Below are 18,052 nucleotides of genomic sequence, written 5' to 3' on the forward strand. Positions count from 1 at the left end.
CTTAACGATGTTATTCAGCAGATTTGAGATCAGAACATTTACTACAAAAAAAATTTTGATTAATGACCAATTTTAGAGGTTTTGGTTATTATAAGAATTAGTCTCTAAATAGAAAATTAGTTTCTAAACTTATCTTTTGTCATAAAATTAATCACTATTTGATAATTTTTTTGTAATGATTCTATTGAACATACCAAACTAAAAAGAATATATAAATAAGAAATAAAAAAAATTACGAGTGTGTAATAGGGTTTCTTTACAAAACTGAATGGTTTTAACCCCTTTATTACAAAAATGGATCAGTTTATTAGTTAATTATATGACTGGGTGAGTTTACATGATTTGACTTCTCTTTATTCATTTTTAACTTTTATATAATTTATAAAGTTTTATATACCTTTTTTAAAAATAAATTTTTAATAATTTGATTAAAAACATATTAAATAAAATTTTATTAAAATTTGGTATTTTAAAACTTAATATTTTAATTTTTATTATAGAATTTATAATAATAAAATTTGATCAAAAATATTTTAAATAAAATTTTATTAAAATTTTGATATTTTAAAACTTAATATTTTAAAATTTATTATTACATTTTATTATAAAAGTTACAATAATAAAGTCTGGTTACAAATATTTTAAATAAAACTGTATTAAAATTTTGATATTTTAAAACTTAATATTTTAAAATATTATTAAATTTTATTATAAAATTTACAATAATTAAATTTGATTAAAAATATTTTAAATAAAATTTTATTAAAATTTTGATATTTTAAAACTTAATATTTTAAAATTTTATTATTACATTTTATTATAAATTTACAAAAATAAAATTTTATTTAAAATATTTTTAATCAAATTATTAAAAATTTATTTTTAAATAAAGTATATAAACTTTAGAAATTATTATAACTGTTAAAAAAATAAAAATAAATTAAATCGTTACTAAACTGTCTCTGCAAGATAATTAATTAGTAAATAGGTCAAAACGATTTATTTTATGAAAAAATTAGTCAAATCTGATTCTACTATATACTTAATTAATAAATTGACATAATTTTGTAATAAATGGATAAAGCGACTTATTTTTATAAAATAACTGTCTAATAGATTATTTATAATATTTGAGTGATTAAAAATCATTGTTATTGTGAGTTAATGTGGAAATCAACCAGATATTAATCTAAATTATGTTTTTACTCTTCAAAAAGTTGTGATTACCATTTTTTTTTATGAAGTATTTAAATTAGGATAAGTTCTAAATGAGAAATAAGAGTTTAGAATTGAAATAGTGAATTTATGCACTTATTTTATTTTCTATTATTTTAAACTACCTTTTTATGAAAGTTGTAACATAGTACATGATATGACTCTGTGCTTCATACTTAGTTGTAAAACGACATAGGGGGGCCTTTTTAATTGTTTAAAATATTAAAGACGTAAAGCATCATACAAGGTTTCCTTTTAGTTTAAAAAAGTAAAAGAATTTCATGAGCCGGTAAAACTCTTCTTTAACATGATATACAACTTTAAGTTAATTATTATGATTATAACCACAATAAATAGTATGATAATATATAAGCATTAATAGTTATATCATTAAATATAAACATGATTTATTATTAACACACAAAATAACTATATTAATTACTCACAAAGTGTATAAAGAGAAATTTATAAAGTTAGTGTTCAAGTGTTGTCTTTTCATGCACACATATACTATAAATCAAAACATTTTCAAAACCCACCAACAATTTATTTTAATAGTTTAAATCAAGAAGATCAAACTACCTAATTAAAATCATATTTTTTTCACATATGCCAAGTTTGAATAATTTCAACTCAAATGATCATTTAAAATTTAATATACCACTAAATGTCAAGTACACGTTTGTATTTCATCATGCACTAAATGTGGTCCACTGCATAACTTGGCATGGAATAAGCTTGAGTTGGATTGGTCTATAGATGGTGGGTTATCATTTGTGGATCTGAGACATTGAGCTTGATTCTTGCAATTTTACTCTTAAGTTTCATTTTGAGTTTCAAAATATATAATTTAAAATACAAATTTTATATGTCAGAATGTATAATTTAAAATATAGATGTTATAGTTTAACGTGTACATTCTAAAATATAAAATAAAAATTATATTTTGAGTTATACAACCTAAAAAATATTTTTTAATAACAAAAAGAAATTGAAGGGTGGCAGAAATAGATGAGCTGGTGGAGGATGAAGAAGAGGGGAGAGGGGTGCATTTGGAAGGAACAAAAAATGGCGAGAGGGATGTGTTGATAGAGGAAAAAGAAGGTGCAATGGGTAAACCGATTATTTCACAACTTTAGGGTGCAAGTTGAAATGTACGGAGGTACATGAAGAAGCTACGCCTTGACAATACATATTGGGCCCTCACTCATGCAAAAGGAGTACCTACATTTGCTGCTAGAAATGGGCCTTCCTTAAAAAAGTCAACTGTATTTAGAAATAAACATTAGACTTTTACTTCCTGCACCTCTATGATTTCTTTGTGAACCCCTCAAACTTTTGAAATTAATCTTGCCGTCAGAAAAAGTGATTTTCAGATTATATATTCCAAAAGTTTTTCAGAATTTCCAAAACAACATTTTGGAATGAAATGTGCAGAACAAAATTTCTGGAACGAATTTCGTATGATGTAATTTTAAGAACAGAATTTCTAAAACATATGAAATATGTTCAAAACTAAACTTTTCGAAAAAGACTTCTAAAACTCATAAAAACTCTTTTGCAATGAGTTTTATGAAAAACATCCGTACATAAAATACGTTTCAAAGAGAGCTTTTTGAACACACGAAATTATCTTATTAATATAATTTATATATATATATATATATATATATATATATATATATATATATATATATATATATATATATATATATATATATATATATTAACATTTGTCATGGTCAACATGTCAAACTGAGTCACATGGGTTGGCTCATCACAAGTCGGGTTGAAAATGAGTGAACTCAACCCGGCTTACTTTATAGTGAGCCCGAAATTTTACAACTCAGCTCAATCTACTATGAGTTGGTAGGTTAAGTGGGTTGGTTCACCAACTCACATAAAAAAATTATTTATGTATTTATTTTTAAGTATTTAAATATTTAAATAATTTGTTAAGCAACCAATGACATGACAATCAAAGTAAAATTTAGAACCAATGTTTTCATTATGTTCACCACCAATATATGATGAATTGTTTCCAAGGAAGTGTCCACATAGTCTAAAAAAATATGACTAATATTACACATTTTTTATCATGCTATTCAACAAAATATAAATAAAAAACTACACATTTTTATCATGCTAATTTAGAAAAACAAAAGTCTATAAGACTGTTGCTTGAGTAATTTATATAAAGATTATAGTTAAAGATTAAAGTATCAACTATATAACTTGACAATCAAATTAATTAAACATTCAAACTATTCAAATATTATTGAACAACATTCTAGTATTTAAAAATATGAAATTGTGAACCTATATAATTGAGGATAGTAAATAATTATTAAAAAAATTAAAAATAAAAAAATATTTGTGGGTTAAGTGGGTCGGATTGAATTCAACCCACTTTTAGAAAAAATGAATTTTTCTCAACCCGACCTGGCTTGAACCCATGGTAAGCCAGATTGGCTCATGGGTTGAAACTCATTTTGACATCTCTAGTCATTATAAGTATATCGATATGATAATGTTTTTGCAAGATTATTCCAATAATTTGGAATTTAATTTTAATTTTCATATTATAGAAAAAGTATATTGAAGGAAAAATTAAATTAAAAATCAACAATTTTTTTTTTTAAATTAAATAAACCGAGTTCACCTGATGGGCTAAACTAAATAGTCCGTTTTGACAATTTTAGATGTTATAAACTATAATAAATTAATACCCACGTAGTAAGTATTTGACATAATTAGTTATAAATTATAGATATTGATACAATGTATAAATAAGAGTAAAAGATTATTCATTCCCTAGCATAAGGCATAAACTTTCTAATGGGAAATTACATCACGATTTAGTGTAGCTGCGTATTGAGTATAAGTATATGTGTTAACATTTCTGTTACTAGTTTTTTATTTAGTAAACACGCATGATTTCTGAATTTATGTTTAGGTCTAGGAAAAAAGTCATTACTTAGATTGAGTTTAATTTCTTTTACTAATATTTATGCTTACTAGGCTTGAAGTTGTCATTCTTTATATTGGTCAGAATATTTTGTTAATCGGTTGTTTTCCACCATATTTATCCATCTTCATTATCCAAACAACATTACATATTACATGTCTCATGCATGAAACATTAGTAATTTGACACTAATACAATTTTACTAGTTAAAATTGAAAACTTGTCGCATTGAATATAGTTTCATTTGTTATTTATGAATGAATATCATTCGATTGATGAGTTTTTTTTTTTTTTAAATGGATAAAAAAAATATGTGTTTCTTACGTAATCGAAAAAGATCCATCTAATATGTTTAACATTGAAAATGAATGAGAAAAATCATTTCAACACTTAAAATAAATTGGTGTTGATATATCGACACTTAAAGTCACTTTACAATTGTAACTTTTTAATTAAAAAAAAAATGGTGTGGTACTTTCTGTTTAACGAGAACACCATTGCGATGCTCTTTTACAATTAAAAAAATGTATCGCACTAGTTGTCAAGTGGTACCTACTGCTGTCGACATATAATTTTCCATAGTGATAAGATTTGAATTATTTTATTTTTTAATCGATAGAGAATGATTGATTCTTGCGAGACAAGATGATTCTGGAAATATTCTATATTAATATGAGACGTGAGAAAATAAATTTGTTGTGTTTTCTCGTTTTACGTTCTTTATCTTTCTTGTTAAAGTTGAAACTTTCAACTTACACCAAAATTACAAAGAAATTGCTATCAAAACTATTGGGATGTCCTAACTTTATACATGGTTGAGATTGGACCTCATTGACCCTATCATCCAGATCAACCATCAATTGATTTCTTAACCAGTATTCTTAAAGTACTTGTTAATACAATTCTTAAATCAATGGTTTGAAATTTGAAAATTTCTGTATCGGAGTGCATGTTCCCTCATCATTTTTGGGACATTGGTGGTCCTAAGAAATGTATAATTTACGAACAACTTTAAATTTATACCTATCAATAATTTTTTTTTTGGCAAATAATGTCGTAAAAGAACCGAGTTATGACAAGGAGATAACGTCCCAAGCATAATAATGCTAAAGCCACTCAAAAAACGACGTATATTTGCTTGTAGAATCTCAACAATCTCCTATGAATCTCAATTTCCACCATATAGTTTGGATCTCTGATTTCAAATTATCGTTTCATACAGTCTATCAATTTGAAGAGGATACTTTTGATTGTTTTCAACCACTTGTCAAGTATAGACTGCGGAAAACACATAATATATTACAAAGACCTGGACGTTAATTCTGAACTCTTTGATTTACCACGTAACTTGAAAAAGAAACTTTCCAAATTTTGGTTGTTTTCTACTTTAGTCTAGCGAAAGCATTCGGTCTTAATCAATTACTTTATTATCTGCTGTAGTTGGATTAGGATCAAACCAATTAGGCTCATCGAAGGTCCCAGAGTAATTAGTATTTGATGAAAAAGCTATGCATGCTTGGTTTAGTTTTTTTCCCCGCTTGTCGACAAGATGATAAGAAAAGAAAATCCATTTCGATCAACAGATTCATGCACAAGAAAAAAGAAGAATAAGAAAACTGTCGGCCTTTTGTATAAAATTGTACATTGGTGCGTCTTGTCCTTTCTATTTTTCTGCAATGTGATGTGTATATTTTACAAGTCACGATATCACACAGAAAGTACTTTGATGCAGAACAGAATATAGTTCTCATCTGTTTGTGAATTCTCTATTTTTCTTTCTACATCTACTTTATTTATCTCGCACACCACATGCTTGAATTTATTCGTTTTAAAAAGGTATTTAGTTACATTGTTTAGTGATGGTATGAGAAGTAGAAAACAGTGGGGTTACTTGTATATTTTTTGAAGTTTTGGAAGCATAATAACTTGAACACATGAGGACACTGGTTCATCATAGCTCCCCCATAACCCCCAACCAAGGATGATTTCTTTGAATGCATGGTTGGCCAGCATGAGCAACAGTATCTTATGTTACGCCCCCTCCTTGTCCTCATTAATGTCTATGTGTGGAAACATCATGCTGATGACAACCTTACATCAACAGAAAAACAACCAATAAACCTCATGGACCCGCAAAGTGGATCATACGAGGGATAAATACTTGAGTATATACTTTTTTGAACTAAGAGAAGTCTCTTATTTTTCATATCCACCATCTTAGTTAATCAGTTATTATATGTGTCTAAAATCATGTTTATAATATCATAGTCAGTGAGGGGAGAAATAATGTTTTACGGTGCAAAACAAATATCTTGGTCCAGGACAAACTAAGAATCTCTGTGGCTAGATGAGATATCCAATTGCACATCAAGGGGTGGCTAAATTTTTTGTTTGTAATGGTGGGGTTGAAAATAAATTTATTAGTCTGAAGGGTTGCTTTGATGGTGACAGTGATGATTAGTACTTATGGTAAGGCACGCGCAGTTCTCTTCCATAGCTTTTTGAAACAACAAAGAGAATAAATATGATTGTTACCACTGCACGCTGCCTTCTCTTTCTGTCTTCCTCTACAAACCCAAGAATTTTGCACACATCTCAGAAGGAAAAAGAATTACCAGAATTTTCGGTAATTGTCACTCCCACAATCATCACCTTTTACCCTTTTTAAATATACCAGTAGCTGTAGTATATGACAATACGCAACAAAACAATCTCCAATGTGACAACTTTGTAGCAATAACATCATTAAATATAATTGTGCATGCCATGTATATGTACTCCGGAGAAATTCCTTAGCTGCCCATCATAAAGTTCACAAGAAAGTGTTTATGGTATGTACCATTATTCCATGTGTGTGTGTCACATTAATTATGTTAGTCATTAACGTTTGTTACTATGTTACTTCTTTCAGTGTTATATTTTGAATGATAAAGAACAAAAGCTTTCTGTTATTACTGTTATTAGCATGCACATGCTACAGTGTACGAGTAAGTGCAAGAAAGATATTGGCCTGACTATGATATCAAATCAACTTCAGAAATCCCCCGAAGCTTATTTGTATTCTACTTTACGAAACCCCATGAGGATATTGCGCTTTTCATGTATTGAGCACATCCACTTTGCTAGATTTCTTCGTTTTTACATTCCCAACCCGAATCATTGTTCCTTTTGATTTCGCTACCATCTTCACCTCCTTATATTCCCCTCCCATTCTCCTATCCAATCTGCAACACTTCTCTAGCTATCTTTTCTCTTTAGCTCTCTTTCCAATACATCCTTCAATACCTCTTCTAAGCTTCTCAGTTGCACGCTACCATGGGCGAGATAGCTTTACCAAATGGCATTAGCAATGGCACTATTAATGGAGTCAATGGACAAACCCATTCTCTCAATGGTTACAGGAAGAGTTGCTGGTATGAAGAAGAGATCGAAGAGGACTTAAGATGGTGTTTTGCTCTCAATAGGTACATATATACTTATCCCCACCTTTTATTTTTGTTCTTAAGTAACTCAGTAGAACATCCCGAAAAGATAGCTTCTTATGATACATTAATTACTATTTTACTTAAGCGTTCAGGATCGTGCATATTGAAGTTCTGCATATACTTCTTGGAACGATTAGAACAAAATATACTGTCTCATCCGGTTTTTGAGAGCTCTTTTGACCTTTTTCATGTTCATTTTAGTATTAGTTATTTCTTTTTGCTAATGATGATTTAAGAAGATTCATGAAAAGGAATAAATCCACAAAACAAGAACGTAAAAGAAGGAAGAGCTTTTTTATTCGGGTTTTGAGTGAGACAAAAATACAGTACAAGTTGTCTGCTACTAATGTCTAGAGTTTTCTTGGCTGTGCATATCACAGACATTTTTATGATTCCAGCTTCTCATGCTAGGAAAAAAGTAAAAGGGATTCTAAAAGTCATAAGCTCTTTTTGCTCGTGGCCATGAAAAAGGCAGACAACACACAAATGAAAATAACTTAACCTTTTCATAGTCCGGCACTAATGTTACACATCAGAGTCAGTTTGTAACGTGGCTGCCTTTTTTTCTTTCTCTCTATTTTTTACAGAGAAAAAACTTCGAAAAATAGTTTTACGTGTCATTCATGTGTTATATCTTTGCTGCGATTGCAGTATATTGCACACAGGAGCTAGCCAGTACCAAGACATTGCTTTGTTGGACACGAAGCCCTTTGGAAAGGTTCACAAGCTCCTAAAACATTAAGTTACCTTTATTGATCAAGAACCTAAATTAAACTAGCCTCTTATTATGTGTGCCACTTTCTTGTACCCTTTACAGGCTTTGGTAATTGATGGAAAGCTTCAGAGTGCAGAGACAGACGAGTTTATCTACCATGAGTGTCTTGTTCATCCCGCTCTGCTTCACAATCCTAAGTACGTACTTTGCACTAAAATAATTCAAGATATGGAGATAGACACAGTTTTATTTGTCTATTTATTTATTTCTCTACCTTTTGTATCCCATGTTTAGCCCAAAGAATGTTTTTATTATGGGAGGAGGAGAAGGGTCTACTGCAAGAGAATTGCTGAGGCATAAGACCATAGACAAAGTTGTAATGTGTGACATAGATGAGGTAAAATTTCTTTGGTATAAAGCTAGCTCTTCCTTGTATATTTATATATCATGGAGCTAATTATTGACTAGTTAAAACCCATGTGCTTGCTGGAGCAGGAGGTGGTGAATTTCTGCAAATCGTACTTAGTTGTGAACAAGGAAGCATTCCGTGATCAAAGACTTGAGGTCGTCATCAATGATGCCAGGTTCGATAATCTAATAGTGTACTGTGACTGCTGTGTCATTCTTTAATATACATACTTATATTATATTTTCCACCAAGTCAAACCTATTGTGTGTGTCATGTTACAGAGCTGAGTTAGAAGCTAGAAATGAGAGCTATGATGTGATAATTGGCGACTTGGCAGACCCAATCGATGGAGGTCCTTGTTATAAACTGTATACCAAATCCTTTTACGAGTTAATTGTCAAGCCCAGACTGAATCAAGGTGGCATATTTGTGACACAGGTACAAATGAGACACTATATATGTGTCAATACCTATAAACAAAAGAAGCATAATTCATTAACCTTTTGAGTGTTAAAATCTTTTACTTGTTCAGGCAGGACCTGCTGGAATATTTAGTCACACAGAAGTGTTCTCGTGTATCTACAACACCTTGAGGAAAGTTTTCAAGTGTAAGTGACAAGAATAGATTTATTTTTCTAAACATGTTTTCCCAGTTTTATATGATGCTCTTTTATCATCAGTTGCATCAAATTAAAGTTATTTCCTCTTATCTGCAGATGTTGTACCTTACTCAGCTCACATTCCATCCTATGCTGATATTTGGGGATGGGTCATGGTAAATATTGCAGATAATTCATTTCAAGTTGTTTTTAGCTCTTTGTTATCTATGTTAAGAGTGTACAAAGAAAAGGTTCACAGTGTAAGAGGTTGTTCAAATATTGGATAGAACATCATAAGATGTTTTGTGTTTGGAATGTAACAGGCTTCAGATTCTCCATTAGACCTGAATGCAGAAGAGCTAGACCTGAGAATGAGACAAAGGATTAAGGGGGAAAATAGATATCTTGATGGGAAAACATTCACATCCGCTTCAACTTTGAGCAAAACTGTTCGCAAGTCGTAAGTGGAACATTTAGTTCAATAACTCTCTTGCAATTGCAATTGTTTCCCTGTGAAGTGTTGTTGACATGACATTATTGACAGGCTGGACAATGAAACTCACGTATACACAGAGGAAAATGCTAGGTTCATATATGGGCATGGCAAGCAAGCATAACGAAGCTTGAGAAGTAACATGAAATAGTAACGCAAAAAGAGACAACACAACGCAAGTGAAAAAGGCTTTGAAGACTTTATTTCATCTTTTATGCATTTCCCTTTGTTTTTGCTTTTATTACTTTTGGTGTGTAGTTCACCTGAAAAGGCTTACATGATATATGAATGGGCTACAAGGGGGTCCTATTTTGTGCTTCTTTATGAGTCTGCCAATATTCTGAATCTGATTACTTTCTTAGTCAAGTGCTTAAGTGCTTAAACCAAAAAACATCACTTCTTAAGTTACTACTACTTTTCACCTTTCTCCTCATGTCAACTGTTCTAGCTCTCTTTGTTTAATACACTGACATTCAATAAAAATTAATCTCTCGCCATGCTGTATTAAAGAAAAGGATGATGGATTAAAATGAAGCTACCAAATTTTGTCAAATATTTGTAAAAAAAATTGAAAATATTAAAAATTAATATGTTAGTATTTATTCAGCCTGTTACAAAAATTGAATATTCAGCCTCCTTTATTACTCATTTAGTTAGTTTTTTTATGGTAGTGGCTTTTATTATGGAACCAGTAATTTCAAAAGAAAAAAAAAGTATTTTTAGAAGAAAAGGCTGAAGTGAACTAAAAAATGATGATTGAATTAACATTAAGAGAGACATTTGAGGATTAAAACCAGGTTGCTTGTTCTGTTTCCCAAGTATAAGGCAGCCTGAAGCATATATGATTGCAAAAGTGTGGCTTTGGCATAAAGTTATTCCTTTTCATAATAATTTCTCTGTTACGTTTTTCTATTCCACCGATAAAGTAGATATTCGATTTTACATGCATGTCTACCAAACAGTTGATATATAATAGATTATTGCAAAATTTAACACGCCTTTCTTTATTCGTTTCTTGATCCATGAAGCTACATCAACCTTTCATAATGTAGCCCAAGCCCACTTGGGCTTATTCCAGTATGGCATTTTGTATCCTAAAAAAAGGTTAATTTTGTAATACCACAAGCATGAAATATGAAAAGGAAAATGGGCCCAAAAATAGATTATGATTAAAGATATTAAGTCCTGGCACGCTTTTTATTTTTCACACTTGCATTTTTGCTAACTCGCCTCCTTTTATTTTAATTCCTATACCACATGCCCTCAAACCCTTGAACCTTCTTTAAAGCTAATCTCTAAACAAGTATAATGTAAGGAGAATTTCTAGAAGATAATTCATTTTTATACGAAAATTAAAATACTTTATGATAATATTTTGTTTGAAAAATTTAAAAAAATATTGAAAACTTACTCATTTATGAGAGTAATTTAATATTTAGAATTAGAGTATTTTACTTAAGAAAATTATAATTTCAAATTTTCATATTTTTTCTTTTATAAAGTTTAGATATCTTTTGTTTGTATTATCTCTTCGATTAGAACTTGAGATATTTTTAAGATTAAATATGTTTTTGGTCCCTCAAGTTTAAGTGAAATTTGGAATTGGTCTCTTTTTGAAATTTTTGACCAATTTAGTCTTTCATTTTTAGAAATGTATGGATTTAGTCTTTTTAACCAAATTTTGTTAAGTTTATTTCAAGCGCATTTAATGATAATATTTGAATTGTTTACATTGTTTGACCCATTTTCATTTAAATGTTAACTCAAATATTATCATAAAACGCGTTTGAAACTTCAAAACAAATTGATTAAAATGATTAAATTCACGTATTTCTAAAGATGAAGGACTATATTAGTCAAAATTTTTAATAAGAAACTAATTTTAAATTTCAATAAAGGACAAAAACATATTTAACTCATATTTTTATTGTCGAATTAATTAAGAATGGGTGTTATAATCTTGATATTACTTTTTTATTTATGTGGGGTAGTGTTTTTTTCAAGCTAAAATTAATTAAAATTTACTTTTAGTCTCATGGTTATGGTTGTTTTTTTTTTTTTTAAATGAGTACCTGGCTGTATAATTTATGGAATTTAATTTATTATTGAAAATGTGAAGTTAAAATGTAGTCTATGAAATACTTTAACGTAGCAATAGGTCGGCGAATACATGTATTTTCTACACTACTCATCACATTACTTGGCATGATTGCTTATTAACTGGTTTCTTATAAGTATATTCATAAGTTGTTTGAATTTAACTTTATGGGCCAGTAACAATTTAGAAATAGATTAACTTCTTCATATTTGATTTTAATATAAAATTATTCCCCTCAATTATTTCCAAAAGCATATAAGTTGTTAAGTATAATGTCAGTATTTTATTTTGAATTTTTTTTAAGATAAAAAAATTTGAAGTTTAATCACACTGTCTCTTAAGTTGATTTTCTTTTATTTAACTTCACTTTAAAACAAAAAAAAATTATATGTCGTTGTATTTATATATTATCAATCAACACATTTTTAACTAATATGGTAGTTCCAGCGCATAAATATGAGAAGTTGTTTACAACGATTCATACATACTACTCAACCGGTTAATTTACCTTAATAGTTAAAGAAATATTTAATATATTAAATATAAAATATGGGTGCTTATATTGATTCAATATTAAATCATTCTCCACTAATAAATTTCATAGTACCAACATAATTTTATTAAGAAAAGGTAAATTTCATCCCGTGTAAACTTTAATTTGTTTGACATTTATTTCTTTATGCCACATCATCATTGTTGGTAGGTTTAGGAGGAGAAAGTTCATACGAAAATACAATACCAATCGATTATGATTTGGTCCACTTGGTATCTGTCATGGGACAATTAATGTCACCTCAATCATCTCTTCCTTAACAATATTGTCTACCAGGAATCTCACTTGGATTGTGACTTGCCCATCTGACCTTTGTCACGAGATAATTGTGCAACCCGCAACAATTGTCTATCGAGCGCTTACCACTAAGCCAAAAGTTATAGTCATTAATCAAGGCGCAACTCTTTTTATTTAAGAGTGTAACAGCTCAAGCACCACGATTCGATTGTAACCCGGCCCACCTTGGTGTCTGTCATGGGACAATTGATGTCACCTGCAACAATCTATATTGGTTCTCAAGTGGGTATTCACCAAAGTCCCACATCGAGTAATATGAAGGTTTGTAATTTTTGCATAAAAAATTGTAGTTGAGTGATAATGTTTCTTGTTGAGTATTTGTGAATATAGGTCTTGAGGTGTCGAACCATGTTAAATTTACAATCTGTTATTTTCTAACAGATATAACTCTCAACAAAAAATAGTTAGACAATGAGTTTATGAGTCTAGTCTTCACCCTTATATCACGCTATACCTTCTCATTCTTAACAAATGTAAGACTTAAACTCACATTCATTTGAATTTCTAATAACTGTATTGTGAAAACTAAAGTAAAAGAAAATTCTTCGAAGTATAATAATTCTAAGAGCAAATGATCATAAACATTATAATAAACAAACTATCAATAAAATCTCTCCTACCCATTTCATTCTAGTAATAAGTAACGAAAAGTAGTTTATATTTTTATCAGCGTACTTGGACAATTGTTTCCCATATGAGATGTTGAAAGACAACATAAGCTATTTGAAGAAATTTTATTCTCAATAGAACTAAGAACTTGTTGACTAAGACATGACTCTTAATATCAAGATGCTGAATGGTTCATCGAGGACTCCATTTTTTATTTTATTTTTGCATTCAGTTGCTTAATTTATGAAGGAAATCATATAATTCTATGGTTTTGAACAAAGTCAGAAAAGTTCCATCGAATGTTGAGTTTCAACACTAATGGGTGGTCCTTCTACTTAAAGACACGCCTTTGTTACATAACACGCTATTATAATATAATATGTAAGAAATGATAATGAAGAAAAACATGTCGCAATAGCGTGTATTTTATATATATATATATATATAAGAAATGATCATCAAGAAAAACATGTTGCAAAATATAAGGTTAAAACAACTTACATTATACAATTCATGAAAACTTTAACAATGAAAATTGAATATAAACAATGAGTTAAAATTAATATGTAGTAAGGAAAGGCAAAATAAAAAGTCAATTTTATTGAGAGTAATAGTCATTGCATAGTTGCAGTGACATCAATGAGTGTATAGAACATGTATTTCTATTTAAATTTATTGACTTGAAACATGCATTTTGTAGTAAACTGTTATTGTAAGGGTGTAACATATTTATATTTTCCTTATTACGTAGATAAAAAATAAAAGAGCAAGTAGAACGACATGAACTTTGTATACCCTTTTTTGCTAGAGAATTATGGATGTCCACTTTTCTATAGCCTCACAATTGCAGGGTCCATGATTTGACTCCTTTCTACAGGGAGAAAATAATTTAAGTCTCTACAGGGAATGTGACTTATCTGGAATCCGAGAAAATTCACAATCATAAAAATCCAACCAAGATTTTGTTTCACAAAAAAATAAATTTGTAAAAAAAGTTAAGAAAAAAATCTTATGACATGCTCCAATGATGTTATGACAACACTTTTTTTTCAGCATATATCTGCATAGAATAATGATAGAATGACACCCCAAAGTTACCACTTTCATGACCACCTTACGTGACAGCAGAAATTAGATTTAAATTATTATTTTTTTAATTAAAAAATTAAATTGGCATCAGGAAGCGTTATTTCCCGCACACGCGCGTGTAGTCCAGTTGCCACATTTCCCACACAGCAGTCCGCGCATTTGTGTTTTCGTTTTTGAAAAATCCTCCACCGCTCCACCGCTTCTCCATTTCTCATTTTTCTTTCTCCAAAGCGCCCGCACACACACAGAACCCTTTCCTTGCCTTCTTCCCGCACACACACCGCCCAAATAACCCTTCCCGAATCCCTCTCCCGCTCTGTCTCCACCAACAGTTCGAACCCCTCCCTGCGAGAAACCCTAACCCTTTCCCTCTCCCTCTCCGTCTCCGTCTCCACCAACAGTTCGAGGCAACTTTTTCTGCTGTCGTTGCTCAATCCCCGAACCCCTCCACACTCCCAATTTCATAACCTAACCTATACTTTTCCCCAATGTCGACGCTCACCACCGCTTATCCTCACCTGCCATTTTCTTGTTCACTCACTCACGCACTGATCTTCATCAACACCTCAACCTCCCTTCACTCAAAAATTGGTGGACGTTCTTCAGGAGCAGCTTGCAACCCATACAAAAGTAACATGTAACCCAGGACATAGTTTTTGGACAAATTAATTGTAAGGTATTTAAATAAATATACTATCCAACATGAATGGTGGGCCCCACTCTGTTCCCCTTAGGAAGACAAACAATATTTCATTTCTTTCAATAAATTTGCACTTGATACTTGACAACAAAAATTGGTGGACGTTCTTCAGCAGCAACAACTTGCAACCCATACACAAGAAACATGTAACCCACGACATAGTTTTTGGACAAATTAATTGTAAGGTATTTAAATAAATATACTATCCAACATGAATGGTGGGCCCTACTCTGTTCCCCCCCTAGGAAGACAAACAATATTTCATTTCTTTCAATAAATTTGCACTTGATACTTGACAACAAAAATTGGTGGACGTTCTTCAGCAGCAGCAGCTTGCAACCCATACACAAGAAACATGTAACCCACGACATAGTTTTTGGACAAATTAATTGTAAGGTATTTAAATAAATATACTATCCAACATGAAAGAAATGAAATATTGTTTGTCTTCCTAGGGGGGAACAGAGTGGGGCCCACCATTCATGTTGGATAGTATATTTATTTAAATACCTTACAATTAATTTGTCCAAAAACTATGTCGTGGGTTACATGTTTCTTGTGTATGGGTTGCAAGCTGCTGCTGCTGAAGAACGTCCACCAATTTTTGTTGTCAAGTATCAAGTGCAAATTTATTGAAAGAAATGAAATATTGTTTGTCTTCCTTGGGGGAACAGAGTGGGGCCCACCATTCATGTTGGATAGTATATTTATTTAAATACCTTACAATTAATTTGTCCAAAAACTATGTCGTGGGTTACATGTTTCTTGTGTATGGGTTGCAAGCTGCTGCTGCTGAAGAACGTCCACCAATTTTTGTTGTCAAGTATCAAGTGCAAATTTATTGAAAGAAATGAAATATTGTTTGTATTCCTAAGGAGAACAGAGTGGGGCCCACCATTCATGTTGGATAGTATATTTATTTAAATACCTTACAATTAATTTGTCCAAAAACTATGTCCTGGGTTACATGTTACTTTTGTATGGGTTGCAAGCTGCTCCTGAAGAACGTCCACCAATTTTTGAGTGAAGGGAGGTTGAGGTGTTGATGAAGATCAGTGCGTGAGTGAGTGAACAAGAAAATGGCAGGTGAGGATAAGCGGTGGGAGCAGCGGTGGTGAGCGTCGACATTGGGGAAAAGTATAGGTTAGGTTATGAAATTGGGAGTGTGGAGGGGTTCGGGGATTGAACAACGACAGCAGAAAAAGTTGCCTCGAACTGTTGGTGGAGACGGAGAGGGAGAGGGAGAGGGAGAGGGTTAGGGTTTCTCGCAGGGAGGGGTTCGAACTGTTGGTGGAGACAGAGCGGGAGAGGGAGAGGGAGAGGGATTCGGGAAGGGTTATTTGGGCGGTGTGTGTGCGGGAAGAAGGCAAGGAGAGGGTTCTGTGTGTGTGTGGGCGCTTTGGAGAAAGAAAGATGAGAAATGGAGAAGCGGTGGAGCGGTGGAGCGGTGGAGGATTTTTCAAAAACAAAAACACAAATGCGCGGACTGCTGTGTGGGAAATGTGGCAACTGGACTACACGCGCGTGTGCGGAAAATAACGCTTCCTGATGCCAATTTAATTTTTCAATTAAAAAAATAATAATTTAAATCTAATTCCTGCTGTCACGTAAGGTGGTCATGATAGTGGTAACTTTGGGGTGTCATTCTATCATTATTCATCTGCATAATGATCAAATATGACAAATGTTGCAGTGTCAGATTTATCCATAACTTCGATTTTTATCCAATATCTTTGACACAGAAGAACCAGTTGTCAGAAAAATATCCCTTGGGATAAAGAGAACATATTTGTTTCATTTACACGCTGTGGTGGAAACCCCTCTTCCTCTTCCATTTAGGAACTTGAAAAGAAGACGGCGAAGCAGCGAAAGATTGAGGAGACGAAAGACGAAGCGCGGGAACTCTTGCGAATTATTTTTCTACTGTTATTTACTCAATTGTTGTGTTGATTTTTCTTCTTTTAGATCCCTTTGGAATATGTAAGTGAGTGTTCTCTTCACCATTCCATTTCCATGTATCTTTGTTCCCCTGCCAATAATAAGAAAAATGGTTTAAGTTAAGAGAACTAAGAAGAAAAAGTGATGTGAAAATGGCAAACGGCGAACACTTGTGTTCTCCGTGGGGAAGAAATAAGAAGAACTGAGCAATTCTTGGGGCATTTCTTGGAGTCTCTCAAAATTTCCTGAATTGAAGTTGTAAGCAAAGACGCTGAGTCTAAGCTTTTAAGTGTTGTCAAATATATATATAAATCTATAATATATTTATTTTATGTTTCTATTACCTAATTTAAATATACGTAATCAAAAATAAATATACGTCGTAAGAGTATCTTGAAATTTCTAGAAACTCCATAATTTGAGTTATCCAAAATTATTTGTCAACGTCAAATGCAACAATAATAAGGTCATAAAAATAAAATAAAAAATTTAAATATATTATTTGTCCCAATTTTTGTAAATTTTATTATTTTGGTTCTTATTCTTTTTGAAATATTTACTTTACCTCTCATTAAAATCGTTTAAGATTTTGTTTGGGTGAAATTTTTGTCACTTGAATGACATTTTTACGGGAACTAAAATAAATTATTAGAACATTCTCATTTGAGTGAGAGATTTTTGTCTGAGCGACACTGACTCTCGTTTGAACAATAGAGTTATTGTCTGAGCGATAATTTACATAGACAAAAAAGAGTTACAGTAATTTTCTCATTTGAGTGAGAAGCCTCTCACTTAAGTGACACATTTTGTCAAGTGACACATTTTGTCGCTTAAGCGAGTGACAACTCGAACAGAGAGGAAGGTGGAATCTTAGTTATTCTTGT

General features: G+C 31.2%; 1 protein-coding gene across 1 annotated transcript; it reads left to right on the forward strand.

Moving 5' to 3' along the window:
• The first annotated feature begins 7,353 nt into the window (after positions 1-7,353).
• Positions 7,354-10,204, forward strand: LOC114190212 (thermospermine synthase ACL5-like). The gene is made up of 10 exons (XM_028079010.2): positions 7,354-7,647; positions 8,320-8,386; positions 8,486-8,580; positions 8,678-8,780; positions 8,879-8,967; positions 9,074-9,230; positions 9,325-9,400; positions 9,509-9,567; positions 9,715-9,851; positions 9,936-10,204. Exons 1-10 carry the CDS (start codon positions 7,499-7,501, stop codon positions 10,006-10,008), a joined length of 1,005 nt encoding a protein of 334 aa, XP_027934811.1. The 5' UTR covers positions 7,354-7,498; the 3' UTR covers positions 10,009-10,204.
• Positions 10,205-18,052: the final 7,848 nt, after the last annotated feature.

The sequence above is a fragment of the Vigna unguiculata genome, chromosome 7 (genome assembly GCF_037176805.1).
Source record: "Vigna unguiculata cultivar grain cowpea cultivar isolate G323 ecotype 2 chromosome 7, ASM3717680v1, whole genome shotgun sequence".
Taxonomy (NCBI): Eukaryota; Viridiplantae; Streptophyta; class Magnoliopsida; order Fabales; family Fabaceae; genus Vigna; species Vigna unguiculata.